At 46.1% G+C, this 19548-nt stretch overlaps 1 protein-coding gene across 2 annotated transcripts in view; it reads right to left on the bottom strand.

Moving 5' to 3' along the window:
* The window catches only part of zswim8 (zinc finger, SWIM-type containing 8), a 204509-nt gene that overhangs the window by 131223 nt on the left and 53738 nt on the right, over positions 1 to 19548 (bottom strand). For both annotated transcript variants that reach the window (XM_052080981.1, XM_052080982.1), the window contains exons 6-7: positions 4858 to 4939; positions 4553 to 4673 (exon numbers count right to left, since the gene is read on the bottom strand). In XM_052080981.1, coding sequence (XP_051936941.1) covers positions 4553 to 4673; positions 4858 to 4939 — 203 coding nt within the window. The remainder of the gene's footprint in view (positions 1 to 4552; positions 4674 to 4857; positions 4940 to 19548) is intronic.

Here is a 19548-nt window from a genome sequence, read left to right as displayed (position 1 = left end):
GTTTAATGTTGGAGTTCACATGGTCTAAAGCAGGGGTGCCCAAACTTTTTGGATCGAAGATCTACTTTTCGATTAACTAACCTCCCGGGATTTACCCTTACCGCCGCGCGCACGCGCACACGCACACACACACACACACACGCACACACACGCACGCCATGATGAGAAACAGCCTGAAATGGAGGCATGCAACGCACTTTTGCAGCCTGTTAACTATCGTAGCTCACACGTACCGTTTTAAAGTGCTTCCCTGGGCCCTCCTAGATTCCTATTCTTTGCTCGTGCCCTCGGTGAATTGAACACGAAGCAAACTCTGAATGAGAATCATGACGATAAAAGATAGAGCGCAACAGCTCTGATCACAAGCTGCAATTGCAAACTGCTGCGCGCTAACAACTTCCGGTGATGTAATCACGCGCCACTGTAAATTTAAGGTTTACCTGCTTTATTTAATTTTAAAAATATTTTTGGGGTGAAAATGAGGCTGATAAGATTATTAGTGTGCAGTGTATATTAACACAAAAAACATTAAATGGTTGTTTGTTTTTTTTCTTTTCGACACTCCTTGGATCTACTTGGGACCTGTCTTAGATCTACCGGTAGATCAGGATCTACCTAATGGGCACCCCTGGTCTAAAGTGTTTCTACCTTCTGTTGGAAATTTAACATGATGGAACTTTATGAGTGCAGTCTTTAGGTTTATTAGGTTAAAATCCCAAGCAAAACGTGAATGCAATTGTAGTCGACCCTCTGCTGTGCCTCTCTGTAGTGATGCTGTTGTTGCATCACAGTCATCATGCATGAAGAAACGGAACCCCCTACCTCTGCTATTACCAGACTCCACTGCTATTACCAGTGGTGCAAAGTGCGGCCTGCAATTTGTACGCAAGCACGATTAATCTTCGGTCATAGCCAGGTCTCGGTTACGATGAGGGCACAGCAGTCGATTACCCGCAATGTTTAACTGCAGATCAAATACTACATCTGACCCCTCTGTTACCATTCCGTGTTCAGCTGTGCTAAATTTTTTTGAAACTGCGTCCTTGACGCTTTTAGAGGATGTGGTTCGCCAGACGAAGCCATCTGGCTCGCGACTCTCGTCCCCCGCATTTCTTTAAGGAGGTTCTCCCGAATATTGGTACATTTGTCTTGGCCATTATGGACAGCAGCCTCTCTTCTGGTATAGTTCCCAAACAGTTTAAACATGCTGTGGTCCAACCCTTGATCAAGAAAGCTGGTCTTGATCCATATGTGCTGTAAAATTTTAGGCCCATTTCCAAACTGCCTATCATTTCAAAATTCTGGAAAAAGTGGTGCACATGCAGTTGAAATCTTTCTTGGACGCTTTATTGCTCTGCTCCTGCTCCTGTCCCCCCCACGCGCCCCACACCCCTCCCCTTGCTCGCCACTCAGTCTATGTGCTGTCCTTGTGCTGTCTTTTCCTAGCCTCCGCCATATTTTTCATCCTAAAAAACAAACCATGGAATTGGTTGGCTGGTCTCTTGATGCAATCGACAAAATTTTCTCGACGAGAAGAGCAGGCAGTGGGGAGCATGCTTGCCCCTTGGGACATTTGCTGCCGGGTACACCCTAGATCCATGGAGGAAGCGGAGAATGGTGTGCTTGTCAATACTGTCCGTTGAGGAGGAGGAAGACATCTACATTATCGGCCTTCTGATAGCAGTTTCCTGTTCCATCGCAAAATCCAACCGACGGGAGCAGCTTATTGGAAGTGAAGAAGCTGCCGGTCATTCTCGATGGTCTCGCGCGAATGAATGTCCAACACTCAGACTCAAGCGCTGACTGAGCTCAACCGCAATTGCGGTTCTGGAGCGTCTCCGTACGATCGACAACAACATGGAGAAGTCGGAATTCTGGCTTTGAAAAGGAATTGAGGATTTGGCTGATCCGCGCCAGTGAAGGGATACAGCCACGGACTCAAGGGCACCTGAAATTGTTGGCTGCCATCCCTCCAAAATAAACAACGCTATTTGGAGCCCTTTCCGCTGGATGGAAGGTAAGCACGGAAGCTAGTGCCCCCACCATCACCCCCCTCCTTCTCGGCCATGGACTGATAAGACGAAGCAGCTGCGGCCTGTTCACGCATACACAACCAGACAATCAAAAGCGCATACACATCCTTATCATAACGGTCTTCATCGTTCATATTCTTTTCCCCCGCGACGTGGAATGATCCCCAGAGCGCTCGATGGACCGTGCAGCTGGTCGGACGGGCCGCGTTGCGGTTGCCCCCCCCCTTCCTCTTTCCAGTAATCGGCCCCCTCATTACATGTTATGTCTTGTGACTTGTTGTATCTGTCATATGCTTATTTATGTGCTCGGGTCTTTTTTTTAATCCTGAACTTGTATTATCCTCAGAAAAGGATAGTTCGAGCGTGGGTTTGTTTTTCCCTCTCCCTACCCAGTGTTTTCCTTTCTGAAGTCTGACTGTAAATTTCCCCATTGCGGGACAAATAAAGGAGATCCTAATCTTAAAAGAAGACAGAGGTGATACTGTTTGGTCCCAGTGGCCCTTGTAGATCCCATCCTGTAGACTTGGGCCCCATGTCCCCTTATCTTAAGTCAACAGTCTCAAACTTGGGTCTTAAACTGGACAGTGATTTTAAACTTGACCCACAAATTGGTGCCATTGTTAAATCCAGCTTCTTTCACCTTATACAGCTGGCCAAAGTAAAACCTCTCCTCTCTCAAGAACACTTTGAGACAGTAATTCATGCCTTCATCACATCCTGGCTTGATTACTGCAATGTCCTTTACTTTGGCGTCAGCCAATCCTCCATTAAGCGCCTCCAGCTTGTCCAGAATGCCGCTGCTCGCCTCTTGACCTGTACTCGTAAGAGGGAGCACATAACGCCCCGACTGTGCCATCCTTTCACTGGCTTCCTATACATTTTAGAGTTATTTTCAAAATCCTATTATTTGTTTGCAAATCTCTAAAAGACCTTGCACCACCTTATCTCTCTGATCTCATCCGCCCCTACACCACGCCTCTGGTCTGCGGACCAAACATTATTAGAAGTACCGAGAACTAAACTGAGGCTCAGAGGGGATCGAGCCTTTTCTGTTGCTGGTCCCTCTCTCTGGAATGACCTCCCACTGAACATTCGGCAAGCCTCCTCGCTGCCCATCTTTAAAACATGCCTCAAAACTCACTTGTATTAGTTGGCATTTGACTCAGCATGACTCAGATGTGTTTTTGGTTTTGCTGTTCGGTGCTTTCTACCGTCTTTGTTACCGATTTGTTGTTTTACTGTTGTATATGTTAGTTGCTCCATCTACAGCACTTTGTATGCAGCGATGGCTGCTTGAAAGTGCTCTATAAATATAGTTGAGTTGAGATCGTTCATTTTGTTGGCGATTCATCTGGCTTTGGCGAGGTAAAAGCTCGGAAGAGGTGTTCTGCTTCAGTTGTTCTTCAGCCTTGGGAGGAGGCTCGACTTGCAGACCCCACTTTTGCTTCCTCTCCCTCCTCTGCCTGCACCGCTTCTCAACCGCGACAAGAATCCACATGAGTCCAGTGGGCTCGCTCGTTCAACTGGGATGTTGTGCTTGGAGTGAAAATCGCTTGAAACTATTATTTTGTGTGTCAGAGCTGAGGTCCAAAGGTTCCTGGCCCATAGATCAGTCCATTGCCGAAGCATACATGCGCAAATTGCCCAGATAAGCAAGTGAAAAATGTTCATGTAAAATTGAAAATCAAAATTGTTATTTCAGTAAATATTTGCATTTGGCACATAGAAAACTGATTCATGATTCCATGTTGATGACAGCATTAAAATGGGTGAAAAATAGGACAAAAAATGTAAAAGGAAATTCAGAAACGATAAAAAATGTGTGAGTAATCACGATTAATTTTTTAGTCCATTTGAGTTAATTATGACAGTTGCATTTTTAATTAGATTAAATATTTTAATCGTTTGACAGCTCTAGTTTTAAGTGAAAATTGGCCACCCTGGCAGCATAGTGCTAATGAATGCTTTCTGTCAAACTTGGCGTCACTGATGTTTTGGAAGTGTGGCTGCTACAATATAGCACAGAGTGCTAAATTTTAAGTTTTGGAAGCCGCAGTTTCACAGGAAGCGATGCACACAGCCCCCAGAGAAGCGGTAGGGAACTCCGGTTCCTCGAGAGCCATATCCTGCCTGTTTTAGGTCCCTCCCTACTGCAACACACCTGATTCAAATGATCAGCTCAGCAGCAAGCTCTGTCAAGGCCTGAACAATTGAATCAGGTGTGTTGGAGTAGGGAGGGACCTAAAATAGGCAGGATATGGCTCTCAAGGAACCGGAGTTCACTACCCCTGCCCCACAGGTATCATTCACAATGAATAAGGCTTTCTTCTCAGCATGAATTGTGCTTTTAATGTAGAATAGAAATAATTAGGTTAGACTAATTAACTTTCTTTCAAAATACCTGTTCTTAAATCATTTAAAAAAATAACTGGGTGAGTAAAAACATTCAAGTGTAACGACTTCACCAAAAAGGGACAGCATAACAGTGTGTTTCGAAATGTGTATGTAAATTGAACAACCTGAATACAACAGGTGAAGGCCCACAAAACTTATGGAGTGTCTTTTTGATGTTGTCACTCAGAGTCGACTCATCCAAATACCAGGTGCTCTGGTCAGAAGCTGAAGGTCCAGCTGTGGGGTCTTCAAACACAAAACACACACACACACCCGCAAGCGCACGCGCACACGCACACGCGCACGCACGCACACACACAGATGCGCAAAGTCAATTTTTATAGTAATTCAAGATAAGGTATTTATATTATTAACCATCTTACTCCCATTTGGAATGCAAGCATACAAGAGATGTTGAAGGCTATTTTACCTGGAGCTCCACACAAAGTGTTGATTGCAGTTGACTGAGAGGATAAGAGCTCATCAAGTAGTCGTTGGGCTGTGGGTAAAATCTGAAAGGCAAAGCCATATGACATATGATTGGAAATACCCCAATCCAGGAATACCAAGGGCAATACTCTTAGGTTAAATTTAATAAAACGTTGCATCGTGGAAATGACAAGTCAAATTTGCGTTGTTCCATAATGTGAAGAGAGAAAAAGCACATTAAATATACTCAGATGTGGAATTCTGGATCCAGTTTGAAAGGGATGACCACTTAGTTGGAAAGTTTTGAATATTGCCCGAGTGAATTTAAGTACCGTATTTTCCGCACTATCGGGCGCACCAAAATGTGTTCCATTTTCTTAAAAGCTCACCGAGCGCCTTAAAATCTGGTGCGTCTAGTGTATGGTCATTACAGTAATATGTCGACCCCCAAGATGGCTCCTTGCTGGAGACATGCTTACAATGTTAGAACTTGCTTTTGGTTCAGTGAACTGTGACCGCCGTGTTTTGCGGCTGCGAAAAAAGGATAGCTGTGGTGGTGTTGTTGTTGTTTTTTCAGTCTCAACAGTCTCAACAAACGCAGATATGTCTTTGTCCGTCTCCGTGCCTTCTCTTCAGTTCGACTCTCGAGGCGTTCATGACTGCATCCGAAAAACGTAAACTAACGATTACTTCAATGAAACTACGAAAATTGAAGAATGAAGAACGGGGCACAGCCCGAAGAGGCAACGTGGGTCCCCCTTCCCATGGGCTCACCACCCATGAGAGGGGCCAAAGGGGTCGGGTGCAATGTGAGCTAGGCGACAGCCAAAGGCGGGGACCCTGGCGGTCCGATCCTCGGCTGTCGAAGCTAGCTCTTGGGACATGGAATGTCACCTCTCTGGTAGGGAAGGAGCCCAAGCTGGTGTGTGAGGCAGAGAATTTCCGACTGGATATAGTCGGACTTGCCACCACACACAGCCGGGGTTCTGGTACCAGTTCTCTCGAGAGGGGTTGGACTCTCTTGCACTCTGGAGTTGCTCACGGTGAGAGGTGCAGAGAAGGTGTGGGCATACTCATTGCCCCCCGGCTCAGTGCTCAGTGGTAGACGAGAGGGTTGCCTCCCTCCGCCTTTGGGTGGGTGGACGGGTCCTGACTGTTGTTTGTGCATATGCACCAAACAGCAGCTCAGCATATCCACCCTTTTTGGAGTCCTTGGAGGGTGTGCTGGAGAGTACTCCTGCTGGGGACTCCCTTGTTCTGCTGGGGGACTTCAATGCTCACGTGGGCAATGACAGTGAGACCTGGAGGGGCGTGATTGGGAGGAATGGCCCCCCCCCGATCAGAACCCGAGTGGTGTTATGTTATTGGACTTCTGTGCTCGCCACGGATTGTCCATAACGAACACCTTGTTCAAACATAAGGGTGTCGATATGTGCACTTGGTACCAGGACACCCTAGGCCGCAGTTCGATGATCGACTTTGTAGTTGTATCATCGGATTTGCGGCCGCATGTTCTGGACACTTGGGTAAAGAGAGGGGCGGAGCTGTCAACTGATCACCACCTGGTGGTGAGTAGGCTGGTGGGGGAAGATGCCGGTCCGTCCTGGCAGACCCAAACGTATTGTGAGGGTTTGTTGGGAGCGTCTGGCGGAATCCCCTGTCAGAAGGAGTTTCAACTCCCACCTCCGACAGAGCTTTTCCCATGTTCCGGGAGAGGCGGGGGACATTGAGCCCGCGTGGACCATGTTCCGTGCCTCTATTGTTGAGGTGGCCAATCTGAGTTGTGGCCATAAGGTGGTTGGTGCCTGTCGCGGCGGCAACCCCGGTACTCGCTGGTGGACACCACCAGTAAAAGATGCCGTCAAGCTGAAGGAGTCCTATCGAGCCTTTATGGCCTGTGGGACCCCAGAGGCAGCTGACGGGTATCGACTGGCCAAGCGGAACGCAGCTTCGGTGGTCGCCGAGGCAAAAACCCGAGCGTGGGAAGAGTTCGGTGAAGCCATGGAAGCCGACTTCCGGTCAGCTTCGAGGAAATTCTGGTCCACCATCCGACGTCTCAGGAAGGGGAAGCAGTGCACCACTAACACTGTGTACAGTGGGGATGGGGCGCTGCTGACTTCGACTCGGGACGTTGTGAACCGGTGGGCAGAGTACTTCGAAGACCTCCTCAATTCCACCAACATGCCTTCCTTGGAGGAAGCAGAGCCTGGGGACTCTGAAGTGGGCTCTCCTATCTCTGTGTTTGAAGTCACCGATGTGGTTAAAAAGCTCCTCGGTGACAAGGCCCCAGGGGTGGATGAGATCCGCCCGGAGTTCCTCAAGGCTCTGGATGTTGTGGGGCTGTCCTGGTTGACACGCCTCTGCAACATCGCGTGGCCAACAGGGAGAGTGCCTCTGGATTGGCAGACCGGGGTGGTAGTCCCTCTTTTTAAAAAGGGGGACCGGAGGGTGTGTTCCAACTACAGAGGGATCACACTCCTCAGCCTCCCTGGTAAGGTCTATTCAGGGGTGCTGGAGAGGAGGGTCTGTCAGGAAGTCGAGCCTCAGATTGAGGAGGAGCAGTGTGGTTTTCGTCCCGGTCGTGGAACAGTGGACCAGCTCTACACCCTTAGCAGGGTCCTCGAGGGTATGCGGGAATTTGCCCAACCAGTCTACATGTGTTTTGTGGACTTGGAGAAGGAGTTTGACCATGTCCCTTGGGGAGTTCTGTGGGGGGTGCTTCGTGGGAATGGGGTACCAAACCGGGCTGTTCGGACACTATACCACCGATGTCAGAGTTTGGTTCGCATTGCCGGCAGTAAGTCGGAATCGTTTCCAGTGGGGCTAGGACTCCGCCACGGCTGCCCTTTGTCGCTGATTCTGTTCATAACCTTTATGGACAGAATTTCTAGGCGCAGCGGGGAGAGCTGGAAGAAGTAGCTAGGGAGAGGGAAGTCTGGACTTCCCTGCTAAAGCTGTTGCCCCCGCGACCCGGCCCTGGATAAGTGGTAGATGATGGATGGATGGATGGTTCAGTGAACTGTGTCGCTGCTTTATTAAATAAGTATGTGTTGCAGCTCAGAAAAAAGGAGAGTTGCGGTGTTAATTTTTTAAACAGTCTCACCAAATACAGGTACGTCTGTCTAATATATGAAAGATTTTTACAAAATAGCCATTCATTGAAGGTGCGCCTCATAATCCAGTGCGTCTTTTCGTGCGGAAAATACGGTACATAAAAACAATAAATAATAATGCATTCAAATTGATCACCAAAATTAACTCAGGAGCACAATATTAACAAAACTTTAACCTGCAAAATTAAATATATAAAACAGTTTGTGCTGAGTTTTTTTCATCAAAGATGATGTCTGGATTAATGGCTACAATGAGCACGTTTTGCAATGCACAGCTTTTTGAAGCGAGGTTTGAAGCAGCAACACAGCAACTCTCAGCTCCTGCTCAATGTGAATTTTAGTTTATTGAAGTAGCAGTCACAAAGCGGGATGATTATTGGCAATATTCGGCACGTTTTCGCTGAAAAAACTCAAGCGGCTTATCAGCGTGATTGAGGTGTAATGTCTTTCAGTGACGCCTTAATTTATTTGGCTTCATGCTGTCCACTGCCAACATTAAAGACCACAGTAAGAACATTGATCTTTCTTCCTCTCCCACTATAGTCACAGTGAAGCCAAGTGCTGCATATGGTTTGTCATATTTCCTCCCTTTGAATGCTTCCTGCGCAAACTCTGTACCAATGAGAGCGCCACTGTCCCCTGATGTTGTGGAGTTGCAACTGCACGTTATTTTCGGACAGTAAAAAAAATAAAAATCCTTTATTCTAGGAAGGTAAAAAAATAATAAAAATAAAAAAATTGAAAAGCATGCTCCCTGAGGTCAAACGCGCCCCCCTTGGCGGAGCCTGCTGTCTAGCCATTTTCGTGCAGTAGACGGGGTAAACCCTGAGCTGGTTGCCAGCCAATCGCAGGGCACATACAAAAAAAAAAGCAATCACACTAACACAGACAATGAAGGATGCTCAATTAAGTAAACATTCATGTTTGTGGAATGTGGAAGGAAACTGCAGTACCCGGAGAAAACCCACACACGCAGAGGGAGAACTTGCAAACTCCACACAGGAAGGGCCTGGAAGTGCACACCTCTGCACTGTGAGGCCGACGTGCTTATCAGTCAACCATGGTGCCGCTCAAAATAGTATGGGACACATCATTGCGGTCTGAAGGACTTTAAAGGTATAATAAATATTCCCCAGTCAGGAGTTCTTTCAAACTGAAATTCCCTCACCCCGACTAAAAACGTATGCATTAAAATGTTGTGTTACATTAACGATCAATTAATAAGAATTTCCACTACCCGGAACCCAGAAGCTATACAGAAGCACGCAGTGGCGCAAACACAAGCGAGTCCCGCTCGATACTATGAAATAACTCGGTCCGCGCCACTACTTACTCTCATTCGAAACAAAACAGTGTCATGTAAGTGACTCTATTAGCATGTTTCCTGAATGCAACAGACTCATAGCTGCTCTGCCACTGGCTGATCGAGCATCATCCTGGCCTCCCATTGGCCAAGAGGGACCTCAATATCTATGTGTGTAGATACTGTAGCTCGATCTGTGGAAGATGGAGTGCATCCGATTACCTGCTCAGAGTAAATTGCTTGTGGGTTGACGGACAGTCGAATAAACGAACGTTTCTTGGAATGCATTACTTGTTAGAATGCTAAAACCTTACGTTGACTAGAGCGCTAATTAGAGAGAATGCGAGTTCCATCGCACTAACTATGGCCATCGAGGACTTTGAAGCATCCCATGGCTGGCTTTAAATGTTCATTGCATGACATCAGGTGAGCAACGCTGTCTTGGGTGGCGATCCAAGGGGAGGTTGAGAGTTAGAGACAGTGAGTAAATGGAAAGAAAAGCCACCAGGTCTGTTACTCATCTCATTTTAAAGCAAATAGTCCTACGTTTGTTATACTGTATTTTGTTCATACACATGTACATTATACTGCAGCCTTTGCGTTATAAACAGTGTTTGGAGCATATATTTTTGCATTTCATTGCTTGTGTTGTTACACATGCATTTTGTTCACATACTTGCATGTTCATAAAGGACATTTACCGTGCTAATTTCCCACATAAGGAAATTCTGTTGTAAGGAAGGATTGGACAGCGCAAATATGATCCCTTACTAGAGAATATTTACTGTATACAACTTAGGTTATTTTGGTTTTTGTTGTTTTTTTGGGGGGGGGGCTGCATGTGCGGTGTGCGGTACCTTATTATGATGTGATACAAGTCCGTTTTGTATACTTGTGGCTGTGCAAAGTTTATGTTAGTTACCTTGATTACTGTTGCTGCTACTTCATTGTTGTTTTCAGCCCTTCTACCGAAAGTAAGGAAGTTGTTCCACTATTTTAAAGTGACTACCGTGGGTTTTAGTTTTCCCTCTGCTTTGTAAAATGCATCAATCCGGCACAAAGTGGGGGAACTCAGGGACCGCAGCAGCCCCGGTCGATCCCTCACAACTAATCAGGGATGAGACCGGTTGTGTGTTAGACCGCCTCTCCAGCGAATTGAAGCAGATTACTGCAAGGCACAAATGGAGTGTATAGTGCACGGGTGGCCAACCAGTCACACACACACACACACACACACACACACACACGCACCGCCATGCCCTCGCGCAAATATGTATGCACGCCACGACAAGCATCAGCCAAACAAATGAAACCTAAAGACACAAGCGCACATCTTTTTTCCCCACATTTCCTCCTCCTACTTGGGACCAGTCCGCTGAGTCTTGGTCGATTGTGATCGACGTATTGGGCACCTCTGACTTAAAAACAGAGGTAATTCACTGACTAGCTTAGCACTTAGACTTGTCATCTGATTGGTTGACCTCTTTGTCAATCAAGTGATGGGACCGCTGATAGGCTGATGTAGTACGTTCTGTGTTTTAAACGCCATTGTTTGAATGGCAGCGCTCTCTCCAAGGCGTTCTCAACAATTGTCGTGTGAAAGCTCGGGAGGCGCATTGAACCAGCAAATGAGCTGCATGCGGATCGCGAGCTGCGTGTTGGCCACCCCTGCCAATGTCAATTGCACAATATTATCGACATAATATTGTGCAATTGACATTGTTCTCGTACCAGCTCCTCCTTTCATCAATGCTCGAGTTAATAATCACACTTTGGCTGTCAGCCATCTTGCAATGTCACTGGCTCAGCCCAGGGCCATAATTAGTCATTCGCGGACCAAGGAAAACAATAGACAACAATCCCACGAACCACCCAAACATTTTAGTTCAATTTTGGGTGAATTATATTTTACAGTTCATTACATTACGAAATGTCCTTGAATACCTATTTGTGATGTCCTTGTTTAATGTGATACTAATGTAGCGTGTTATACCGGAGACAAATTCCTTGTGTGTTCTACATACTTGGCCAATAAAGATGATTCTGATTCTAATATAATTTAGGGCACTTCATCCAGCTTTTGAAATCACTTATAGTTATACTAGCTGGTTCGCCGCCCTCCAGGCGGCTCATCAGCTAGTTCCTGCGGAAGGCTGGTAAGGTGGTGGTTCGCCGCCCTCCAGGCGGCTCATCAGCTAGTTCATGCGGAAGGCTGGTAAGGTGGGCCTTCGGCCCACAAAAGTGTTGTTGCTTGGTTCAACTTTTTGTTCATCTTCATTGCTTATCGCGAAAATAAAGAGATGTTTAGCTCTACTAAATAACTAACAATTTCATTGCAATGCTTGTGGGTAGACAACATTTTTTCGCTAAGATGCCCACGCGATCGTAGTGAGCCACTGCCTGAGCGGCGTAGTGGCGGCGCAGTGGCGGCGCGCAGCGGCGCAGTAGCGGCGCGGTGAAGTAGGTACGTTTTGAAAAGGGACAGACGGAAGGACAGACCGTGTGCGGGACGACGCGGAATATATATATAGAAGATTGCATCTTCAATTAGCCTACTAACCATATTTTCAAATATTTATGATTAATTTATGATGTTGTCAACTAAAGATTGTGCATTTCAGAAAATTGCCCTTTTCCTGAGCCTGTTTGTCGTAAAATTCTTCTAGTGAACCATTTTAACAGATTTACTGTTATTAATGAGAAGATTAATCATAAATTCATATAGGACTTGACCAATACAGATTTTTTGAGGCTGATGCAGATTTTTTGTCAGAGAAAAAAAAATACAGATTACCGATTAATCGGTCGATTAATAAAAATAATTTTGAATGCATAAAATAATCCACGTGAAGGTAGGATGGAGCGTGACAACGTCAGGTACAGCATCTACAGAGATGAAGGACTTTGTATCGGTTGGTCGTGATGTTGAAGGAGCTGATCTGAAAGCTGAAGCCCTTGATTTATGTTCCTATCCTCACCTATGGTTACGACTTGTGGGTCATAATTGAAAGAACAAGATCGGATACGGGGAGCTGAAATTAGTTTTTTCCACAGGGTGTCCAGGATCTCAGGTCAGAATCAGATGATTTTAATTCTGATTCTAATAGAATAATCTTTTCCAAAAATGTCATGATAAATATTTACAAATGCAATGTTCTGGGAGATATTTATTTTTAATCAATAATGAGACCAGTGTTACTTATGTACAACTGCTGTAAATTAGTTAGGGGTACGTAAGGGTAAACCCAATAGACAAACATTGGACACTTGGACCATTTATTTTGAGCCATAAGCGGCTGATTTAATAAAATTTAATAGATGTAACCTTTTCAGCTGCTTTTATTTTCACATTTTGGATCTGAAAACCTCACATTTGGGAACTTTGTGTTTTGATTTGCTCAGTATCGTCACTAGGCATATGACATGATCAGGGTAGGACTCAAACGGCGCTTTTCCTTTCTTACATCAAGATGCTTTGCGTGGCCCCAAGTCCCATGTCCTTTTTCCGCCATGAACCTAATGCATTTTGTGGCATATTAAAATATGAGGTGCAGAAAGGCTTACAATGCCTTTTTTCTAATGCCTTATTTTTTTATACAAGAGAGAGAGATTGCCTCAGTCAAAACATACGCCAGCATAAACATACGGCATGCACGCACGCATGCTAACACGTTAGCTTGAAGCATATGGTAGCATGCCAAGACATACAGATACAAGCTAAAAACACGTTTTTAAAAAGGCAACGAAAGCAGAACTGAATTCGGGTGTTTTTTATTTAGCCATCGTACAATGTTCTCACGTTTTTTCGATCAATCATCACCCAGAAATCCATCAAAGTCCTCATCTTCTGTATCAGAAGCAGAGGACTGCACATCCCAGTTGTCATTGAATGCATCACATGCTAAAGTGTGAGTTGCTATGAGCGGAAAGAAGGAGCAGCAACAGCAAAGTCAACATTTCTCTCGTGTGAAGCTTTCCCACATTTGAAAGTAAAGAACAGAGCGAAACATGGTGGCAGCGCGTGTGTGTGTAGAAAGAATTGAACAATTGTGCAAGTACCGTAATCCATCAAAAACGCTGCATTCCCTCTCGTTGTCAGAGTCACTCTCATTGCCATGCGGCTCCACAGAAACGATGCCGGCTTTGCCAAAAACTCGAACAACAGTGCAAGCAGACACGTTCGTCCAAGCAGCCACAATCCATTTGCAAATTGTGGCGTAACTCGCCCAGCGCTGCCTCTCACTCTTTGTAAAGTTGTGTTTGCCATCGATCATCCATTGTTCCCATGCTGTTCGCAACTTTACTTTGAACGCCCGGTTGATGCCGATGTCCAGCGGTTGGAGTTCTTTAGTCAAGCCTCCGGGAATAACGGCAAGCTCAGAGTTCATTTGCTTGACTTGGTTTTTCACCGCTGCTGGGAGATGGGCACGCATGCCAAAAGCATAACCGATGGCTTGAAGTTTGAACTGAGCTTCGTAGGCGTGTCTCTTCATCGAATTTATTTTCGGGGGTTCTTAGAAACCAAAACCGGAGTTGTTTTGCAACAATGCACATTGCCACACTCTATACAGGTGTTGGTACCTGCTTGCGGCGTCCCTTTAGCGTCCACTTACACGCCCACCCTTCACCCATTGGCGGACTGCTCCCCAGCATGCCTGTCCTCTCTCACGTTTGCCTTCTCTTTCTCTCTCTCTCCCTCTCCATATATGTATATATACACGTGCCCACCACCCTTCCCTGATTGACCGACTTCTTTCCCGCATGCCTGGCCACAGTCACTTCCGCCTTTTCTCTATATAAACAGCGTGTCGGGTGTCAGTCAGATTTTGGAACTCAGCGCATACAAAAGACGCTCCGCACCATAAGGCCATTTTGGAGAAAATTTAAGTTTTTAAAATTTAAATTTAACTTTTAATGGCGCCTTAGAGTCGTGAAAATACGGTAATTATTAGAGCTGTCAGTTCAGCGCGTTTTTATTGGCATTAATTTAAATGAATTTTAACGGGATAAAAAATTTTCTCGCGAGATTAACGCAGCACACGTCACAAGCGGATGTTACGGTGCTCTATAAATACACCAGAAACAAAACAACAAGCGCGCTGCAGAAGACCACGCCCATGTCTGTTTTTGCCAGCCATGGCAGTGCGAGACACCGAAAACGGATGCTTAAAGGGTTTATGAATGGAAGGTTTACTTTTAAAAAGTTGCCAGATTGCTCCACTGACAAGACCAAAGTTACCTGTTCTTCTCTCTGTGTATGATACAGATATACGATGTATGCCACTGCCACGATTGTTACTTGTTTGAAACTATTTTGTGTGGAAGGTTACAGAGTTCTGTGTCCATATAAATAGAGCGGGTGGAGCTTCTCTGTGTTCGTCTGACAGTGACGGTGCGCAGTGGTGGTGACATGACAACGAAAGTTCAGCGGTGCAGTGGTACCGACCTAGCGAAAATAAAACGTCTCCAGTGTTGTCATCGAACCAAGTGCAGTCATTCGAAATCAGGTAGACACAAAAACCATAGAGACTTCCGCGCAAAAAGGACCAACATAATCAACATAGCCTGACTTTGTTAGGGGGAGTGAAAACCCCCTCTTTCAGAATGGTTTGCCCCAGCAGCACGGGGGAAGTGCTTGCGCTTGTTTGTACGGCCGGCAGTTTTGAAAACAGTCGCACATAACGAACAATGGTGTCCGGTGTCTAGTTCTTCAACAAATATACAGAAACAGACTGCTGTGTTCAAAACAAACTTGAGAAAAACGAAGTATGCAACCATGGTTTCAATCCACTATAGGCTGAGTACTAGTTTACCTTAGATGTGCACTTTATAATGTTATATTGCTCTGTTTTTATTTCATTAAAAAAGCTGTTAAAACAGCTGTTGTGTGACAAAATATTTTTTTTCACTGTTGTTGATGGACAGTAATATTGTGTGAGAGATTATCTGTGAACAACTGCTCCAAGTGAAAAATGTTCATGTAAAATTGAAATTGTTATTTCAGTAAATATTTGCATTTGGCACATAGAAAACTGATTCATGATTCCAATTTGATGAGAGCATTAAAATGGGGAAAAATAGGACAAAAAATGTAAAAGGAAATTCATAAATGATAAAAAATGTGAGTAATCACGATACATTTTTTTAGTTCATTTGAGTTAATTATGACAGTTGCATTTTTAATTAGATTAAATATTTTAATCGTTTGACAGATCTAATAATTATTCATTCATTCATTCATTTTCCGATCTGCTTATCCTCACAAGGTCGCGGGGTCGTGGTGGAGCCTATCTCAGATGTCTTCGGGCAGTAGGCGGGGACAGCCTGAACCAGTTGCCAGCCAATCGCAGGACACACAGAGACAAACAACCGTTCAGGCTCACACTCACACCGAGGGACAATTTTGAGTGTTCAATCAGCCTGCCACGCATGTTTTTGGAATGTGGGAGGAAAGCGGAGTACCCGGAGAAAACCCATGCATGCCCGGGGAGAACATGCAAACTCCACACAAGGAGGCCGGAGATGGAATTGAACCTGGCACCTCTGCACTGTGAGGTCGATGCGCTAACCACTGGACCACTGGGCCGCACTTGAATACATAATTATTCCAAACAATTTTCAGTTAGTCACAAATATTTAACATGTCGCCTTACATTCAGCCAGTTTCTTCTGATCGGTTTTGCAACAATATAAATTTCTCCTGAGTTGGTTATTGGCCTTCTGCAAGATAGACGGATGATGGGGATGCCATCTTAACAGCGTACCGACACACAGGACCTTGTTAGTCTGGAACCTCCCCAGAAGGCAAGGCAGACCCTACCTGGAGAAATTTATACTGTTACAAAACCAATCAGAAGAAACCGGACTGCCCAAACCAGGACCTAACCTAGGAAGCCCGCGACCAACGAGTATGGATTGACCTACGCCTCGAGACATGCATTGCCACATAGAACGTCCGAACGCTTCTCCGCACTGGAGCAGCTTCACTGCTGTCCCTGGAGCTCTCTTGCTACAAAATCACCATGGTGGGTCTCTATGAGTCAATATAATAATAATAATAATAATAATAATAATACATTTTATTTATAAGCGCCTTTCAAGACACCCAAGGACACTTTACAATAACAAAAAACACAAAAAAATACGGGTTGAGCGGCGGCAGCCAAAACGCGCCAGCGTTCACTCAACCCGAAGGTCAGAAAGAAACCACAGGGGAGGGAGAGAGGGGGAAAAAAGCCCACGCTCGAACTACCCTCATTTTGAGGATAATTTGAGTGAGCCAAAAAAACTCCTGCACAAGCATATGACAGTTACAACAGGTCACAAGACATAAATAATGAAGACGGTGAATCAAGGGAATGTATGAGGGAGGGGGTAATGGTGGGGGACTAGCTTCCGTGCATATTTTCATCAGGGGAAGGTCGAGATAGCAGATGTTGTTTTGGTAGCAGGCTGCCCAAGAATTTAAGACAGCCTTGAGTCCGCGGCTTATGTCTCTTTAGTGGCGTCGATCAGCCAAATCCATTATTTCAGTCAGTAATTGAACACGGATTCCAGTTTTCTCCAAGTTGTTGTCCATCCTCCTGTGACGCTCCAAACCCGCAACAGTTTGTGGTTGAGCACAGTCTGAGTCTGAGTGTTGGACATCCGCGTTATTCCATCCTTAGACCGGCAGCCTCGTCCAATAGAGCCGCTCCCGTCGGTTGAATTTCCGATAGATCAGGAAACTGCTCACACCAAACAGTAGCATACCTGTTATCGGAAGGCCGAGAATGTAGATGTCGTCCAAATCCTCAACGGACAGTGTTGACAGGCACACCATTCTCCGCTTCCTCCAAGGATATAGGGTGTACCTAGCAGCAAAAGTCCCCGAGGGGCAAGTAGGCTCCCCACTGCCTGCTCTTCTCATCGAGAAAATGTGGCATCGACATCGATGGCATCGAGAGACCAGCCAACCAATTCCATGTTTGTTTTTAGGATGAAAATACGACAGGAGGCTAGGAAAAGTAAGACAAAAGACAGCACAAGGACTGAGTGGTGAGCAGGGAAAGGTGGGGGTGGGGTGGGGGACAGCGCAGAAAGCAAAAGTGTCCGCCTTCGTCGAGAGCCAAGCAAGAAGTCAAGGCAGCAGCAAAATTACAGCAGGAGAACACTGCTTTATATGGAGTGGCCCCGATATCCGAACGGGCCTCCATGGAGTTGCGCTGGCCATGTCCAAACACACACCAATCGCTCATCAGTTGGATCGCAATTAATGATTGTCTCCTGTCTGCACGTTTCCTCCACCGACATGGCATGATGAGTGATTGTTGCTTACACCCCCACAGATGTCGTCGATGACACAGTCTTCTTCGACCAACTCCAACAGGTCGTTTGTAAAGCTCCACCTCACGACAATATCATCATTCTCACCAACACCAGTGCAAAATTCTCTTCCTTCTGCAGAGACGGACCATCTCACCAAACCCCCACACAACCCATTGGCACCACCTTTGCTGACAACATTACGAACGATAACGGCAAATGTCTGCTTCTCCTCTGCCATTCAAACAACCTCTGCATTGACATCTGGTTCCCCCGCACGCAGATCCATCACTGGACCTGGTATAATCCTGATGGAAGAACCCGCTAGGTAATTGATCACATCATCATCCCCCGCCGTTGGCGATCCTCCGTCACCAACTGCAGGGTCTTAAGAGGAGCACAGCTGGGTAGCACAGAACACCACCAGTTGGTTGCCCAGCTGCTAATTAAAATCTAATCAGACATCTACCAGGCCGCAGCCACACTTAATGTCCTCCAAACTCCGTGACCCCACCACTGCCTCTTCATATTGCCAATGCCTTCACTGCCCTGGCCGATGATGATATTGCGGACTGGGAGACTTTCAAACTAAAGGTCAACCAGTCCGCCCAGGATGTATTGGGAAGATCAAGATCTCTTCCCAAACAACCATGGATCTCACAGCTGACCCTCGACATCATTGACTGCCACTGTGAGGCTCATCTCTGCGGTGATATGACAGAGTACCACCAGAGGCTGAATGCAGCATGTAATGCAGCAATTGCAGCTGACAGGGAGAAGTACTGGAGGGAAGAGGACGAACGCCTGGAATCAACAGCAAAGAGCAATGACCTCAGAAATCGGACCACGCATCAAGACCGCCCTCGTGAAGGATGCCAGTGAAAATTGCATCACCATAGAAATCGACTGCCTTGAAGGCTGGAAAGAGCACTTTCACCACCTCCTTCATCATCTTCCTGTCCGCTACCCCCAACTCCAACTGCAAAACTGACCGAGTTACAATCGATGAGGTCAAATTAGCAACAAAAACAGTAAAAAATCACAAGGCACCTGGAATATGTGCCATCACTGCAGAGCTGCTCAAAGAAGGTGGTGACTCCATGGCCTAGTAGCTCACCCACATCATTTAACCACATGTGGGTGGTGGAACAGCCCCCCCACAGACTGGACCCTGGGCATCATCCTGCCATTCTGGAAGTGGAAAGGCGACAATCTACTCTGCAGCAACTTGCGAGGCATCACACTGCGTTCTATACCTGCAAAACTGTACACCCGTATCGTTCTCACTCGTGCTCTTCCTGACGTTCGAAGCCACCGCTGACCTCAACAGGTCCACTATATACCACGTCTCTGCTCTTCAACTCATTGTTGAGAAGGTCAGAGTTTCGAAAGGACCAGTATCTCTTTATGGCTTTCATAGATTTTAAAGCTGCCTTTGACACAGTTGACCACCTCTCCCTTTGGAACATCCTGAAGTACCTCGGAGTTCCACCCAAAATAACCACATTGTTCGAGCAACTCTACAACAACTCAGAGAGCTGTGTTCGTGTGAATGGTAAGAACTCAGAGTGGTTCTCCATTAACAGTGGGGTCACACAGGGCTGAATGGCCGCTCCTGACCTATTTAACTGTGTTATTGACCACCTCACGATCCGAGTCCGGGAGCAAGTCTCAGGAGTGTCATTTGGCAACATCCACCTGACTGACTTTGAATGCGCTGATGACACCATCCCGTTCAGCAACACCATCCAACACCTCAGCAGTGTTCTCTCCATATACCATACACAAGCAGCAAAGCTGGCCCTCCAAGTAAGCTGGCAGAACACAAAATCTATGTGTATCGGTGACGGACCCCACTCTTCCGTCGTTTTTTGGCTCAGGCGAAGTGCAATTCATCGATTCCGTCATCGACCTGGGTTCCACCATAACAAGCGACGGTGATCTCAAGCCGGCGATCGACCACAGACGCGGC

This window comes from Hippocampus zosterae, chromosome 11, assembly GCF_025434085.1.
Source record: "Hippocampus zosterae strain Florida chromosome 11, ASM2543408v3, whole genome shotgun sequence".
NCBI classification, from domain to species: Eukaryota; Metazoa; Chordata; class Actinopteri; order Syngnathiformes; family Syngnathidae; genus Hippocampus; species Hippocampus zosterae.
This window is presented reverse-complemented; position numbering and strand designations above follow the sequence as displayed.